Source organism: Erpetoichthys calabaricus, chromosome 18 (assembly GCF_900747795.2).
Source record: "Erpetoichthys calabaricus chromosome 18, fErpCal1.3, whole genome shotgun sequence".
Lineage (NCBI taxonomy): Eukaryota > Metazoa > Chordata > Cladistia > Polypteriformes > Polypteridae > Erpetoichthys > Erpetoichthys calabaricus.
The window spans coordinates 84348724-84364291 of NC_041411.2; the positions used below are offsets into that span (position 1 = coordinate 84348724).

The following is a 15568-nucleotide window of genomic DNA, read 5'->3' on the forward strand; positions in this document are numbered from 1 at the left end:
CGGCTCACCCAACGAGGGGGCTAATCTGCTGCCAGGTTCCCTTTGCCCGTCCTTCCGTGGCGGCACTGCTTGTTCATTAACTGATTTCAAATTTATTGGACTTTATTAACTGATTTGCAAAATTGGTACCCGAGAGTTTTCAGGGTTGCAGATTCTTCTTCTTCTTCTTCCTCTATTGGCTACTCCGGTTAGGGGTTGTCACATCGGATCACCTGTGTCCATCTCTTCCTGTCCTTGTCATCTTGCTCCGTCACACCCATAAACCTCCTCACAGGCCTTCCTCTTCTCCCCGTGACTGGCAGCTCTATCCTTAGCGCCCTTCTCCCAGTGTACCCAGCACCTCTCTAAATCCCAGACTTGGTCTCCAAGCCGTCCGAGCTGAGCTGCCCCTCTAAAGTCCTCATTTCTAACCGTGTCCCTCCTTGTCACACCCATACTCTGTCACCTTCAACTCTGTCTCCCGTTTTCCGGTTAGTGCTGCCGTCCCCAGCCCATTTAAGACCCGCCTGTCCCAGCTCACTCCTGACACACTCCCCCAAGTATTTAAAATCCACTCCCAGCACCCCTCCCCCACTCCTCTGACATCCCTCTCATTCACACACGTGTATTCTGGTGGTCCTACTGCCCTTCATTCCTCTCCCCTCTAGAGCAGGGTCTCCCTACTCTCCTCCACAGACGAATCAGAAATTACTTTTTCTAAATTTAAGATGGCGGATCCAATATGGCAGACATGAAGTATGTACAGTAGGGACTGCACTGGGGGGGGTCATTATTTGACTTTTTTGTGCTCCTCCATTGGATACTGCATTATCAAATGGGGGGCTGCTGGGTGAGGCCTGACCGAGAGTGGAAGGAGAATCAGAGGGTGGCTGCTCATGGACGTGACAGCAGTGATGGCTGTGACCCTGCGGGGAGTTACTGCAATCCAGCTGGACCCCCAAAACAAACAAGTTCTCTCATTGATGGAGAGGCAGTGTGGGTGACGAAGGGTGGGATCACCAGCCATATCAACAGGGTCACATTTATAAAACACACAAGACCAAGCCCACAATGCAGTGGTCCTGGTGACCCTCACACATCAAGATGATGGCCGCCCTTTAAGTCACCACTTCAACAGAATCAACATCCGTAAAAGTGAGCGCCGTCTTGACCTCCAGGGCCTCATGGTGGTCCTCGCAATGGAGAAATCGCTAGTTACATTTCAGAGACCCGCGTAATTACACTCCGACTGGAGAACATTTCAATTACAGATAATCCGAAGAACCTCATGATAGCTTTGGGGAGTTGGGGCGTAATTAAGAGATTTCTGACGGGCCACAGCAGGCTCAGGGCTGGTGACTCCATCTTGTCCTGGACGTCTCATGGTGCCTGGGTGAGGTGTTCCAGCTCTGATAACACTTCATTCGCATGCGTCTTTTGATATTTGACATTTTGTGGTGCGGTTGTCACCGTGTTTCTAGGTAAACAACCCGGGAGTGAGCAGAGGTGACACCGTGGCCTTGTGGGTATCTTCCTGACAGTCATCAACAATATGACCAGGAGATCTGCGGAGTGAAGTCGAGCCAATCAGAAGGACGACATTAAAATCGCAAACCAAAAATCAAAATAGCACAAGGAAAGTATCTAAAAACAAAGAAAGGATTTGTTTTTTTGTGTGCGTTTTAAGTTTTCATTTCCGTCGATCTCAGATGCGTAATGAACGTCCATGCCGATGACATCACATCAGAGCCTTCTGGGAGGCGGTCGCTATGGGAACACCCAGTGCCCACAACAAATGAAAGATGGCGTCACTTCAGCTCCCTCAAATGACAAACTAAAGTTACTTCAGAGAGACGCACACGTTGTTATGTTCAAGGACAACCACAAAAAAATGGTAACGGGTGTAAACGCCGCGATGGACGCCTTCCCGTTCATCCAGCTTTATGGAGTTTGACGTCTTGAAGTGTCGATTGAGCTGTTGGCGCACGAATCTTCGTGAACTAAATTCCGACTGCCGGTTTCACTCCTTTGCTGTTTTCTCGTCCACCTCTCATATTCTGATCCCATTTCAAATGTTTTTACTTCACTCTTTCTGGTGGATCATCACGGGGTCCGATCTCGGCTCAGAATGGCTTCCTAGAAAATCTAAAGGGTTTTCAATGGGACTTCCTCTGTCTGTTTGAAGATTCACCTGAGGTGTTGCTGGTGGTGACTTGAAATGCATCTCAGAACAGGCTGAGTGTGGTTGTGGAAATGGAAGGTGGATGGATATCTTCACGTGGGTCTCCGCTAAGAGATGCTGACGGAGATCACGATATAAGACGCGTCTCTGCTCCACTTCAGGTATCTAAACGTGTCATTTCAGCAGGTCCGGCACAGAAATACATGTGAAGGTCTCTTTAAAAAGATATCGGAATATCAGTTTCAGAAGTTTCACCTGCCGATAGGCCAATGACGCTGAGCACAAAGCACAGACACTGGGGCAAGGCACTGGGGGGCACAATCCCAGTCACAGTTATTTGTAGTGAGGAGCAGCTGAAGCCCCATGAAGCATCTGAGGCTCCTTACTGACTGAGCCAGAAAACGGCTTGGAGACAGCGACATCTGCTGGTCATCGAAGAGATGAGCTCAAGACAGGCAGCAGGGGAAGCCCTTGTTGATTGCATCTAAACATCCAGCTCCACCCCCAAACACTCAGCTCCACCCCCAAACAGCCAGCTCTACTCCAAAGCACCCACCCTCACTCCAAACATCCAGCTCCACCCCCAAACACTCAGCCCCACCCCAAAACATCCAACACCACCCCCAACATCCAGCTCCACAACCCCCCCCCCCCCCCGACATCCAGCTCCACCCCCCCCCAAACACCCAGCTCCACTCCACTGTGCAGGCTGCAGTGAAGTCCACTTGACGTGACTGTGTAGGTTGGGGGTCTGCTAAGCTTATCCTGGATGGCTGTGGGTTTTTATGCCAACCCGACTGGTTGATTAGAAGCCCATCTTTGCCAATGTCGGGTCTTATTTAATGGTGCGGTTTGTTAGCGTTTTCACTCTCATGTCATGCAGATTCTTTTCCTTTTCCGAGGATGTCATCCAAACGGTTCGTTGTCTAATTCTCAGTCCTTCGCTTTTTCCTCTTCCAGTCGTTTCACTAAACCAGACGTAAACGCGGACCTGCTGCTTTCTTCCTCATTTGCATCTCATTGCTAACAAGGTGTGTGATGGACGTCCAGGACAAGCTGTGGTGTCCAGCTGGGGTAACAGGTGGAGAACATCAGTGGATGGGCACCCAGCTGGCCTGGTTGGTGTCCCCCTTTTCCCAGTAGGGACGATTTAATGGATGGACAGGCAGGGAGTGCCTTGTGGAGCCGTGTGCCCCCCAAGTCCTCATTGGTGGCTCCTGTTTGGGCACCTGCAGGGCTGCATGGGACCTGTAGTTCTGGAGGACAGCACTAGAGGAGCCACCGCTGCCAGATGGCACCTCAGTCCAGTGCTGAGTCACCGATGGCACTCCTGGGTCAGACTTAAAAGATGCCCAGATGAGGAGAAGGCCAGAGGAAAGAAAATATCTGCGCTTGTGGGGAACTGAAGGCATCTGGTGTAATAAAAAGTTTATTTGAACCTGGGACCATCTTTGGACTACTTGTGTCTGGGGTCCTGAGAAAGGACACGGCCATTAAAAGCAGTGTGGTTTGTTGAGGTGGGCCTAAGTGCAGCCTGCAATACCCACGGCATCGGGTGTCAGATAAGCGTCACACAGCCGTAGTGTTTCTGGGCATGCGGCGGGCATTTTGTGACTGACCTCATAGGTACTGCAGGCCACAAACACCCCCTGTTGGCTTTGTTAGTGACATTCTGCATTTACAATAATGCCACCCATTGGCTTTAAGGTCCAATAAATATGCCAATGACCACTTTGTGTGTCATCATCAGGAGTAACTGGCCATGTTTTGGCTGGGGAGTCGTTGCCCATCTGTTTTCTGTTGAAGCCCGTTTAATGCCAACTTAAGTGTGGGTTTACTGTAAGGAATTAAGTTTCCTGTATTAAAGTGGCTCAGGTGTCCTATTTAGTGTTGTAACGTCACATGTGCTGTCAGAGCAGGGCTGGCACCTTTAATGTCGAAAAAATTAGGGACACCATCAGCGGGATGCCACCATACATACGGCTTTACTGAAAGACGATTGTGGTGTTTGGTAGGGCACTGGGGGGGACGGGGGTCCTCTTAAGATTTCGTGTGTACAAAAACATGGAACAAATCCCACTGCGTGTCAGCTGAGCACGTCTCCTACTTTCCAATTACAGGCCGTCTTCATCTCTTTCTACTTTAATACTTAGACGTCATTTTCGGGTTCGTTTCGCTGTTTCCCAGTTGCAACATTAAACGAGTTAAGCAAACGCCTCCGGTGTGGTAAAAGCAAAATGAGCTGAAGCTGCCTGTCAGATTACACGGGGGGCACGAGGGGGACAGAAGACGGGGAATGCGGCCATTTAAAACCAAAATGAGCAAACATGGGGGGCCAGACGGTGACAGTGAAGCAGGAAATGTCACTTGAGCAATAAGTGCTTCCACGGCAGCCCCCCAGGACTGACTGTGCAGACCCCACCCCAGACGACAATAGGAATACACATCTGCTCTTTGAATTGGAAAAACAGAAAAGAAGCTGAGGAGGCAGGAATGAACGTCAAAGTAGAGATGCAGGCGAAAAAATAAAAACAAAAAGCCAGTAAAATCCATGAAAATTTATTGAATATACAGAAACAAATAGAAAGAGTGGAAAGTCAGCAATCAGGGCGGGGCACGGGGGGCTTCAGCAGAGTTGTGTTCAGGCCTCAATGCAAGAAACCAAGCAAATGCAATCAGACTGAGAGCCATGCACTGGGCGGCGGTGGCAGCGGTGGCAGTGGTGGTGGCCCACTGCTCTCAGGGTCGATGGCAGGAGGACGGCGACAGGGACGACGAGGCTCTGGGATCACAAAGCAAACCAAAGCTGATTGATTAACAGAAAGGATCACAGGCTGACAGGACATGTCCTCAAAAAGATAACAGCAGGTGCAAAAGGTCCTAGGCTAGACGTGGCGGCGGCTGACAGGCACTACGACTAAGATAAGCAATGAGCCGAGATCAGCTGATCTATCTTTACAGGGCTGAGACCACCAGGGCTTCTCAGGGGGATGTTTGCCCTTGTTGGGTAAAAGAGGCAAGGAGGTTCCCTTTCTGAAAGACACAAAAAGAGAAAGAGAGGGGAGTCAGCAGCAGGCTAACCCAGGAGCCAAAAAGAAAAGAAATTAAATGAAAGGAAAGAAAAGAAAAGACTCTGCCTTGAACCGCTGACAGTGCCTGTGCAGGACGGACTCTACCTGCGTGATGACACCATCACCACTGAGACAAAAGCAGCCCTGATGGTGAGGGGGGCCTGAACTGGTTTGGGGTCTTAACTGAGTACTAAACACGTCTTCAGCAATGTAAATAAAAATAAAATCTGCTCAAAGTCCCCAGTGAGCAACAGACGTATGCAGGGAGTGCCAGAAAAGAACAAAAAAAGGAAAAGGGATATGAGTGTCTGTGTGTCCAGCAGGTTGCTATGTCTCTGTCATTCCTAAAGAGGGCTCATCACAAACATTAATGCTGCTTCTATAAATCCTGTACCAAGTGACATATAACAGAGACAGATGCATTGCAGTTGTCATTTCAACAGATGGCACGTTACATACATTAACACTGCTTTTATAACTCCCGTACCAAGTGGCATATGACAGAGACATATCCTTTGCATTTGTCATTCCAACAGATGGTGCATTACAAACATTAATGCTGCTTTTATAAATCCCATACTAAATGGCATATAACAGAGACTGATGTATTGCATTCGGCATTTCAATAGATGGTGCATCACAAATATTTATACTAGCGCATTTTCTTACTACAAATGTTTGTGATGTGCCATCAGTTGGAATGACAAATACAACGCGTTTTATGACTACATGCATTACAAAATATATTCTAACAGACGGTGCACTTCTAACATCAGTGCTGATCATTTACATTTCAACTTGTCTTGGACGGGTGGCACGGCAGCCCAACAATAAATAAATTAATGGCACTTGGACACTACAGGTGTGAAAAGAAAGAGGGATGTGAAAGGCACTACATATGACAGACGGGACCCAAAGGTGCAATGTGATAAATACAATATATTCAGAACGTATGAAGATGCCCTGTCGCCTTGCACACTCAACTGTGTTTCATTTTAAAATAATAATAGTTCTCATGTAAAGATTTCATTTTAAATGGATACATTTCTCATCTTTACCCATCCATCTACACTTCATAATCCATCAAAATGAACACACGTCACTAGAAAGGTCTACAAATGTATTTATTTGTGAGTCCCCTGTAGACGTCCAGTACTCCCTCGTTATTCGATTCTAATCTGTAATTAGAAACAGGCTGGGAAAGAAAAAGCATCAGGCTTCTCATTCTTTGAAAATGTCCCCAAATATCACTAAAAGACCCTCAGATACCAACATGGCCATCAACAGGGAGGAGCGAAACGCAACGTGAGGTGACAGCTGAATGAAAACAACACAAAAAAAATACGCAACACAAATTAGTTTTACTTGGGGGGGGCAGGAGGGGGCACCGCTGGGGGGGATTTGAGATATGCGAGTGTTGCAGAGTTCTTTGGGGGGGGGATAATTAGCACCACAGAGAGACACCCTGGTTCAGAAGTGGTGACAATTAAGGTGTTTTTGAGTGACGATTTTTTCTCCTTTTCCTTATGAATATTTTAATGTTGCCCCAGAATCGTTATTGGTGTTCTTTACCTATTTGTCTTCTTGTGACCCCCTTTTTGTAGAGTGCGTGTTTGAAGCAGTCGCTGACCCTCACTACCCCACTGGTGCTCGGCCCCTCAAATACAAGATGCCCAAATCACGCTGAGGGCATCCCAGGCACTTCCTGCACACCACGCCACACGAAGCGCCTGGCTCAGTGTGTTGGTGGGCACTGGTGACCACATGCAGGCGGCCAATGGCATCACCTCTTTCAAAAACCAAAGGTTTTGATTTGACAAACTGGAATGGCGTGTCAGCCGTACATTTCCGGTTTATTGGGGTGTAAGACGACTCTTATTTGCAGGCTTGGCCAACACGCGGCACGGACCACCTTCCCTGCATGATCTACAAAGCACAGCGACACAGAGTACCGCCGGCTGGAAGTAGCCGTGATCCGCACCTATGGGACAAGCAGACTGAAAAGATGACAAACGTATCTGAACAATTACTGTTCTTAACTAAAGACACGAGGGAGGAAGGAACAAAGGAGTCAACAGCAAAGTGCAGATAAATAAAAGAACAAAGGCAGTGGCAGCGTTGGGCTCGGTGGAGCGGACTTCACAGGATCCTCCCCGCTTGTCAATGCCAAGCGCCTTCCCCTCTCGGCCCCTCTTTCATTCTCATTCTTAACGTATGTGGCACCTCTCATGCAGTCGACTTTCACCCTTCACCAGTGCCCATCGTGGGGTCACTGCACCCCCCACCCTTCTCTTGAATTTAAAGGGGCTGAGCATTTTGACCTGCACCCGAGCTCCCTGAATTTTATATATAAGTGGTAAGACCCCAACCAGCTTTGTGCATTAGACCACTGCCAGTCTACCAAGACACATCTGTTAAATGCCCCCCCAGGCATCTCTCTGGTGTTGTTTTTACCCTTTTAATTTACGTCCCTCCGAGGCACCTCAACACCAACATAAGCCCCCCAAGTGACCCTCACTTCACTAACCTGAGCTTTTCTTTGTAAAGAGACCCTCTTGGGTATTTCATGGCTTCCTTTACTTTGAAGCCCCTCATTGCAATCCCTAGCCATCGAGGCTGCCAGTGTGCTGTGCTGATTAAAGCTTTGGACTCCCAAGCTGCAAGTTAAGTGTTCTGATCCCACTACTGACACCATGTGCTTTCCCACTATTTACATGAATCAGGCACTTTTTAGGACCCCAGGAACATTTGTCGCATTCCCACTGCAGAAACGCGGGCCATTTGTCTCTCCTGTTGCGTTTTTTATCTCCTCCAGGGCGCGCACTTTCTGTTCCACCAGGAACTACAGTAACTATTGTGGGTGGGGCTTGGGCGATGCATTGTGCTGATTGGCTGACCACAAGCACTGGCGCCATCTCATAAATCTGTGGGTAGTTTGGACCGCGATGAGATTTTAGTGAATATGGTGGCGCACTTCACACCGTATCACTCTTCACAGCTGCCTCCCTGGTGCAACACGTTGAAGCAGTGACCCCCCCCCCGTGAAGTCGCGATGATCGCTTCCAAGCAATACGGTGGATGTGTGCATCTCTCCTGTAAATTTACGACTGCGCCTCGATTCGCACCTCATCACTCTTCAGAGCCGCCTGCCTGGGGCGTCGTGCCAGACACGGCATCAAAGCAATAACTTGGGGGTCCCCCATTAACTCCCGATCACACCTCACTTCGCAGCCGCCTCCCTGGTGTGCCGCGCCATTCACCGCATCAAAGCAAAAATCTCTTATTGGTCTCGTCCATTTTGGGAGCTCCGTTATTTGCCCTTTTCTTCCTGTCATCCCGAGGTATCCTGTATTTACTGAACCCGAGGGACTTCACTGTAATCACTGCCAACACATCTCCCTACTTTAGTCCTTCTACACCCGCTGTTGGGGGGCTTGTTAAGTTTTGGATGTGCTCGGTCTCCAGGTATGTCAGAGGACTGGGACTTCGTGAAGTGGGATCTGGCATCACGTGGGGGGAGACAAAGAGAGCAATTTCTGTTTCCTCCTAATTTATTTCTATTTCTAATCCTTTTTACCCCCACAATTGTTAAGTACCAACACAACCACAGGCTTCACAGCAATAACAGAAATGAAGGTTAAAGATACCTTAGGTAATAACGGACCACCTTCATTTAAGACTATAACATGTCAGGAAAGTCTCTCCGACCAAACAGTGAACTTTGTGAGCTGGAATGTCAAAGGTCTCAATCATGACTTAAAGAGGAATGAAGTCTTCTCTCAGCTAACAGGTCTAAACGTCGAGACCCACTTAATAAGCAAGGATCAGTTTCAGTTGCAAAAAAATCTCTCTGTCTCTCCCATGAAGTGGTGACCACTTCACACTTCAAAGCATTAAGGTGCGGGGGTCCCTACAAACTCTCAATCGCTCTGCACTTTGAACTGCATTACCGCTTCCCTGGTGGGCCACACCATTCACCGCATGGAAGCAATGATCTAACTTGTGAAGTCGCGCCGATCGCTTCTGAACAATAAGGTGTGGGGGTCCCATGTGAACTTCTGATCTTCACACCGCGTCACTCTTCTCTGCTTATCACATAATTGGCATAAAGGTCACAGCTCCTGTTGTGCGTTGGGAACCCAACATACAAAAAAGTGTCCAGGGACCCCCAAGTGGTCCAAGGCCTGCATCATAAAGGAGCTCAAAGGTCCCTGGTAAGATAAAACCTGATGTCTTGTAGTGCCAGAGCGGAGGGGTGAAGACTGTGTGACCCTCAGCAAGTCACTTCAGTGGCCCGGACGAACACAAGAAACGGAGGCAGTTGTGTCTCGACTTGGGTAAAGACGTCAGAGTATATAGAAGTGCAAGGGGCCGCTCCACATAACGCACGGACACGGCCCCTCAATTCTGGATGGTCTCTGAGTTCGTTTGACTGTTTTCTGTTGTGTGACTAGGATTTGGTGACACTCGGCTACACAGTAATGTCTCCCTCAGTAAACGGCTGCCGCCTGCTATCACGCCGTCTCATCAAGTCAGTGCGAGGCCTGGGAATGACAAGCCGTTCATAATTAATGGATTCTTCCCTTCATCAGTTTCAGCATCTCAGTAGGCTTCTTATCTCTGTTAACCACACTCTGGGAAATGAGCTGCGATGCGTGCATAATGCAGACAAGGGGCCCGTTACAGAGACAGCACACTGAATATAATGTTACCTCATAAATAATAATAATAAAAATAATTACTATTATCACCATTCATCAAAGAAAGTGGACAAATGTGTAGTGGATTTGGAAAATCTTTGGACCCTTCACCTTCTGCACGCTTGACTGTGTTGCTCATTTCACTTGAAACGGATACATCTGCCATGTTTGGGACACTCGGGTGACAACACGTGACCAGAAAGGTCTACAAATGTAATAAACATCCAAAACTGAAATCTCTCCTTCCTCGAAGTCTTCAGCACCCCATATTGTACTCAGGTGCCTCCTGATTGCTTTAATTCTCCTTGAGATGTTTCTAGAACTTGACTGGAGACCCCCTGTGGCTAACTGAAGTGACTGGTTGTGTCCCTGAGTATTGAGGATGACTCACACGGGATGTCAGGACAAAAACCAAGATGTGAAGTCCAAGGAACCTCCTTTAGGCCTCTTCTGTGGTCAGACTGTGGTGAGGCAAGGCACGGGGATCAAACCACTCAGAAAGCTCTGAGTGGTCCCAGGAGCTCAAGGGCCTGAAGAATTGGGGAGTGGAAGAAGTTTGGAAGCACCAGGACTCTTCGTAGAGTTGGCCAAACCGAGTGAGCAGGCGGGAAGCGCCTTGGTCAGGGGTGACTAAGAACCCAGTAGTCACTCAAACAGAACTTCAGAAGTCCTCGGCTGAGATGGGTGAACCTGTCGGAAGGAGCCAACCATCTGAGCAGCACTCCATCAATCCCTCCTTGACGGTACAGTAGAGTGGACTGGACTGGAGTTTGCCAAACGGCATTTATAGGACTCTGAGATCATGAGGGGTAAGGCCTTGGGAGACAAAAGGTGAATTTTCTGGACAAAACTCCAAGCAGCGTGTCTGTTGAAGGCCAGGCATGGCTCGTCACCATCCCTATTGTCAAGCATCATGTTGTGGGGGCGCAGGGGCCAGGAGACCAAATCCAGAACACACGCCACCTCAGACTGGGGCAACGGTTCAATAACCTGAAAAATGCGTGCAGGACATCGCCGGAGTGGCTTTGGGACATGTCTCTGAGTGTCCTCGAGTCCCCCAGCCAAAGCCCACACTTAAATCTCGTCTGAGGAGAGACCTGAAGATGGCAAATTACACACAGGGGGATCTGCCAGGAAGAAAGGGCTAAACTGTCCTCCTAAATCCAGGAGTGCAAAGCTTGTGGAGCTGATGGCGAGTTAGGGTCCGAGCGCCATTCCCTACAAACTGCACTGACGTTTTCACTTCTTCTTTCAGTTTTTCTGCACACTTTTTTAAGAGCCGGAGTCAGTGGGCAACCCTGAAGCGGCGTTCTGTGTACAGAATATTGATGGAATAGTAAAGCTAATTAAAGACATGAAGACGCGCGGCCTCGCAATCAACAGCATTTCATTCTCTCTTTAAGATGGCAGTAGTCTGGGCCGTTAAAATCAATTCCAATAAAAATGGTATCCCGACCAGCGGGTTTTTTTAATTTAATTTAATTTGTTTGACAGTCAGCAAAATCATAACGCATTATGCCAGGTGTTACATTTTTTGAGAGAAAACTGCGGCAGCAGCCATCCTCTCCAGTATTGATGAGCTCCCATATTTATATTGCAAGAAATAAACTGATAACCCAAAAAATGGCAAAGAGTGAAACAAAGAGGCGGCTCAGGGTTCGTATTTATGGTACATTTTCATGGCCACTTAAGTCTCTGCTCGTTTATTTCTGTCAGATAAATTGTTGCTTGACGTTACTTTCTTTAATGATGTCATTTATTAATAGTATGTTTCTAGGTCCTTGGTATTTTGTGGGAAGAGCCCTGGGAGGCGGGTCCACCTCTGACATCACCACTCTTCAGCCCGCCCTCTGGCTGTTTAGGCCACACCTCAGCTGTGGTGCATTGTGGTTAATGGGGGTCCCAGGAGGTTTTGCGTTTCTTGATTGGGTTTTCTGATCTTTTCTACTCCATTTTTCAGATTTCTCCTCCCAGGTTATGTATTGAGATTTGTTCACGCCTTTTGGGCAACCCCTTCCTGCTTCTTTGTGAGCATTGGGGCAATTTTTGCTGTTTCGAATAAATACTGTATGTCTTTATTTATTAAAACGTACGCTCTTCAACTTGACACATGGGATATTTCAAATGGTTTTTCCAAGTGAACCGCTTTCAGGCTTACATAGGCTGTAGCAGACCCCTAAATGTGGGGTTAAGCCATCCTGGGTGAGGCCAATTGTGGTTGGGAAAAGGAGATCTGGACTGGCTTCACACCCTTTCCTTTTAGGGTCCTGACTCCATTTCAGAACAATAAATACAGGGTGGGAGCAGCACCGGCTGGAACAGTGGCATGCCACTGGCAAGACACTGGGCACCAGCAGCTAATTCTGTCCACCTGTCCATATGCTCAGCATCTATCCCAGCACCACTGGGCATAGGGCAGGAACCAACCATGGGTGAGACGCCAGTCCATCAAACCATCACAGAGCACATTCACCTACACAATGTGAACTTCAAAAAATCAAAATGGTCGACACAGAGGAAGCGGAGAACTCTGAAGAGGGTACTGGGGACGATCATTCATTGTAGCAGGGCGAAGTTCACAGGAGACGTGATGTGTGTGCAGGGGGCTGATGGGGAGGCAGGTTGTAATAATGATTTGGTATCATAGTGTGAACGGCACTGTATGATAGATAGACAGAAAGGCACTATATAATGAAAAGATAGCGTATTTGGCAGGATAGATAGATGCCCCTACTCTTCTATATGTATATGTATATATATATATATATGTGAAAGGCACTATATAATAGATAGATAGATAGATAGATAGATAGATAGATAGATAAAAATGGCTTCATTTGTCCAAAGGAAATTTGGCTTTTTACAGATGCTCAAGAAATAATGAAATATCCTCTCAAAGAAGAAGAGCCCCCTCAGACACCCCCAAGAAATACAAAACAGAACACTTTGGACAGGAGGGCAGTCCCAGAGAGGCGCTCTAATGGCATCTTGCTGTAGATATGGAGGAGCCCCAGTCGCGGTGTCCTTGTGCAGCGTTGTTCAGGGTGGCCCTCACGTTTGTCTCCACTTTCGATGTCCGGTCACCACTCAGGCAGTGAATGTGGAGGTGGTGCACTGCTGCAAGTACTTGGGGGTCCACGTCAATGACAGGCTGGATTGGTCTCATAACACAGAGGAACTGGAGGAGGAAGGGCAGAGCTGACTTGTTGGTCTCAGCAGACTGCGCCCCTTTAATGTGGGATGTGACGTCCTCCATACGTTCTACGACTCTGTGATGGCCAGTGTGGTGTGCTGGGCCCGTAACATCACGTCAAGAGAGGCCCAATGCGTCAGCAAGCTAATTAAACGAGCAGACCCTCTGGACCCCCAGGAGGTAGATGAGAGAATATAAACAAAACTGAGGGCCACTAAGAACAAAGCTGCACATCCTCTGTATGACACAGCAGCGCTGAGGAAACCCACTGAACAAATAGAGAGGGGTGACACCGGGTACTGGAGCTGGAGGTCCGGGGGGTGTGTACTTGGCGCTTTAAGATTCTTTTTATTTTTCTGTTAATAATTTTAAAAACACATACGGCTTAGGTGATATGCCATTGTTAAAGTGGCCCGTGTGTCTGTGTTTGTCTCTGTGTCTGCCTGTGCCCTTGGGTTGTTCCTGCCTTGAGCCCAATGCCTGCTGCTCTCGGCTCGACCTTCCTCCATTAAGGTCTGGTATTTCATTTTTTGTTTTTCTAGTTTTTATTTTTTCATATTTTTGACTTTTCAGTAAATCCCCTTTATCCCCCTAAAGGACAGTTTTTTATTTGTTGAGTTTTGTTATTTAATTAACTATTTTTTTTGTTTTGCACTGAAGTCACTCCTGATTATCAGCGTCGTTGGTTTCTTTTTCTGCGCGTGGCCGCCCTGGGAAGGAGGATTTGTCATCGACATGATGGCTGTTTCAACGCCAGTTTTGGCTCGCGTCTCGATGCTTGAAATCTGCCACTCCACATAAGATGAGTGTGAAATAAAAAGTGGATAATGGCGAGTCAAAATGGGCCCTTTGTGGTTACATGAGTGAGTGGGCACCGTGAGGGATTGGCGCCGTGCCCGGTGCTGGTGCCCAGCACTGAGGAGATGAGCTGCCTCGTTCAATGGGTTTAAAGAGTGTGTGTGTGTCTGTCTGTGTGTGTGTGTGTGCGCGCTCGTGCTCTCTTCTATAGCCGTCATTTATGCGTCTCTTATATAAATTTACTGCTAAGCTCACGTACCGTATGTGCCACGCTGCTCAACAGCTCTTTAAAGTTGATTTACAATTTTTTCCGTTTTTGCGGAGATAAACGGAGCTCCTGAGGCCGCCGCGTTATCAAAGATCTTTCCTGATAGAAAAATCAAATGATGAAACAAAATGAGAGATCAGAATTTAAACCGGTGGTCTCTAATCCCAGTCCTGGAGGCCCCCTGTGGCGGTGGGCTTTTGTTCCAACCGCTTTCCCAATCAGAAAGCCATTTTCCTCTCATCATTTAATTTATTTGTCTTTTATTCTTGCCTTATTCTACAGAAGTGCAGAAGCGTGAGATTGTCATTCACCCTAAATTTACAAATGTTCACACGTCTGAAACGGATTCGACTTCTCGACTCTCCTGTTTGCCTTTTGCTGTGTGGTTTAGGGGGTCCTAATAATGACGATTAATGACAAATGACACCGAGGGATGAAAGGGCTCACTCGGCTCAGTCGGCCTGTTCGCTTGACACTGTGGGTAGTCAGTTTGGACCGTGCAGTAGGCTGCTGTGCCCACGTGTGATGCCCGTGACTCGGGCACCTTCAAGTTGTACAACAAGCTCAGGTTAGACGCCCACACTTGTGTTTCTTAACCTGAGGATTTCGTGTTTGTCATTTAGCTTTAGTTACATAAGCTGACGTTGTATGCTGTTTTGTTCATGTGACCCGCGTTATAAAAACACAATTCGTTATCCCACGTTCCTCTTCTTGCACTTCACTCTTTTCCAAGCCGCCATCAGCGTTTGCTTCATTTTCGGTTGCTGATGAGTGTTTTGCCTTCTACTTTTCCATTTTGTGTGCTGACCATCCGGCTTTGACTTTTCGCTCTTCCTGATTAAGGAATCGTCTCACAATATGTCTCATCACATTGGGCTCTAAACCCCCCAAAATGATGTACGATGGTGACAATGTGGAACTTCACATATCCATTCATTTACTGAACTAGAAGCTGCTTGTGGCAAGGCGTGCCAGTCCACCACAGGGCACACTCACACTTACACTGCCACACCAGACGGCCTCAACGTTGGAGATGTAAGAGGAACTCTGGGATGTCTAGAGAAAGAAACCTCAGGTAGATATGGGGGGGGGGGGTGCATTGGCAGAGACCACTGACATCGTCCGTAAACTGGACTGCTGCTCCCCGCTGCCACCCCATAATGGATGGGACTGAGTGGTTGATTAGTTGGCACACTTGGGTCTCTGGTGTCACTTTAATCCTTATGTTGGTTCTCAGACTGGGGATGCTGGGTAATGCCGACCAGAGCTTCAGGTCAAGCAGCCCCCGAGCAGACCCTGGTAAGCCCCTCTTTCAAATCACAGATGCCCCTTTTCAGTCCTTTCCTTATGCCAGTCAGCATGCACATTTATTTTACA

General features: G+C 47.9%; 1 protein-coding gene across 2 annotated transcripts in view; it reads right to left on the reverse strand.

The window, feature by feature from the left end:
- The window catches only part of LOC114669160 (chemokine-like protein TAFA-1), a 258470-nt gene that overhangs the window by 16994 nt on the left and 225908 nt on the right, over window positions 1-15568 (reverse strand). Inside the window, exon 5 of one of the 2 annotated variants that reach the window (XM_028825302.2) lies at window positions 4705-5194. The exons of the other annotated variant lie outside the window; for it this stretch is intronic. Within the exon in view, the coding sequence (XP_028681135.2) occupies window positions 5144-5194 (51 nt within the window). The 3' untranslated portion in view covers window positions 4705-5143. Of the gene's footprint in view, window positions 1-4704; window positions 5195-15568 lie in introns of those variants that run through there. 2 annotated transcript variants of the gene reach the window in all.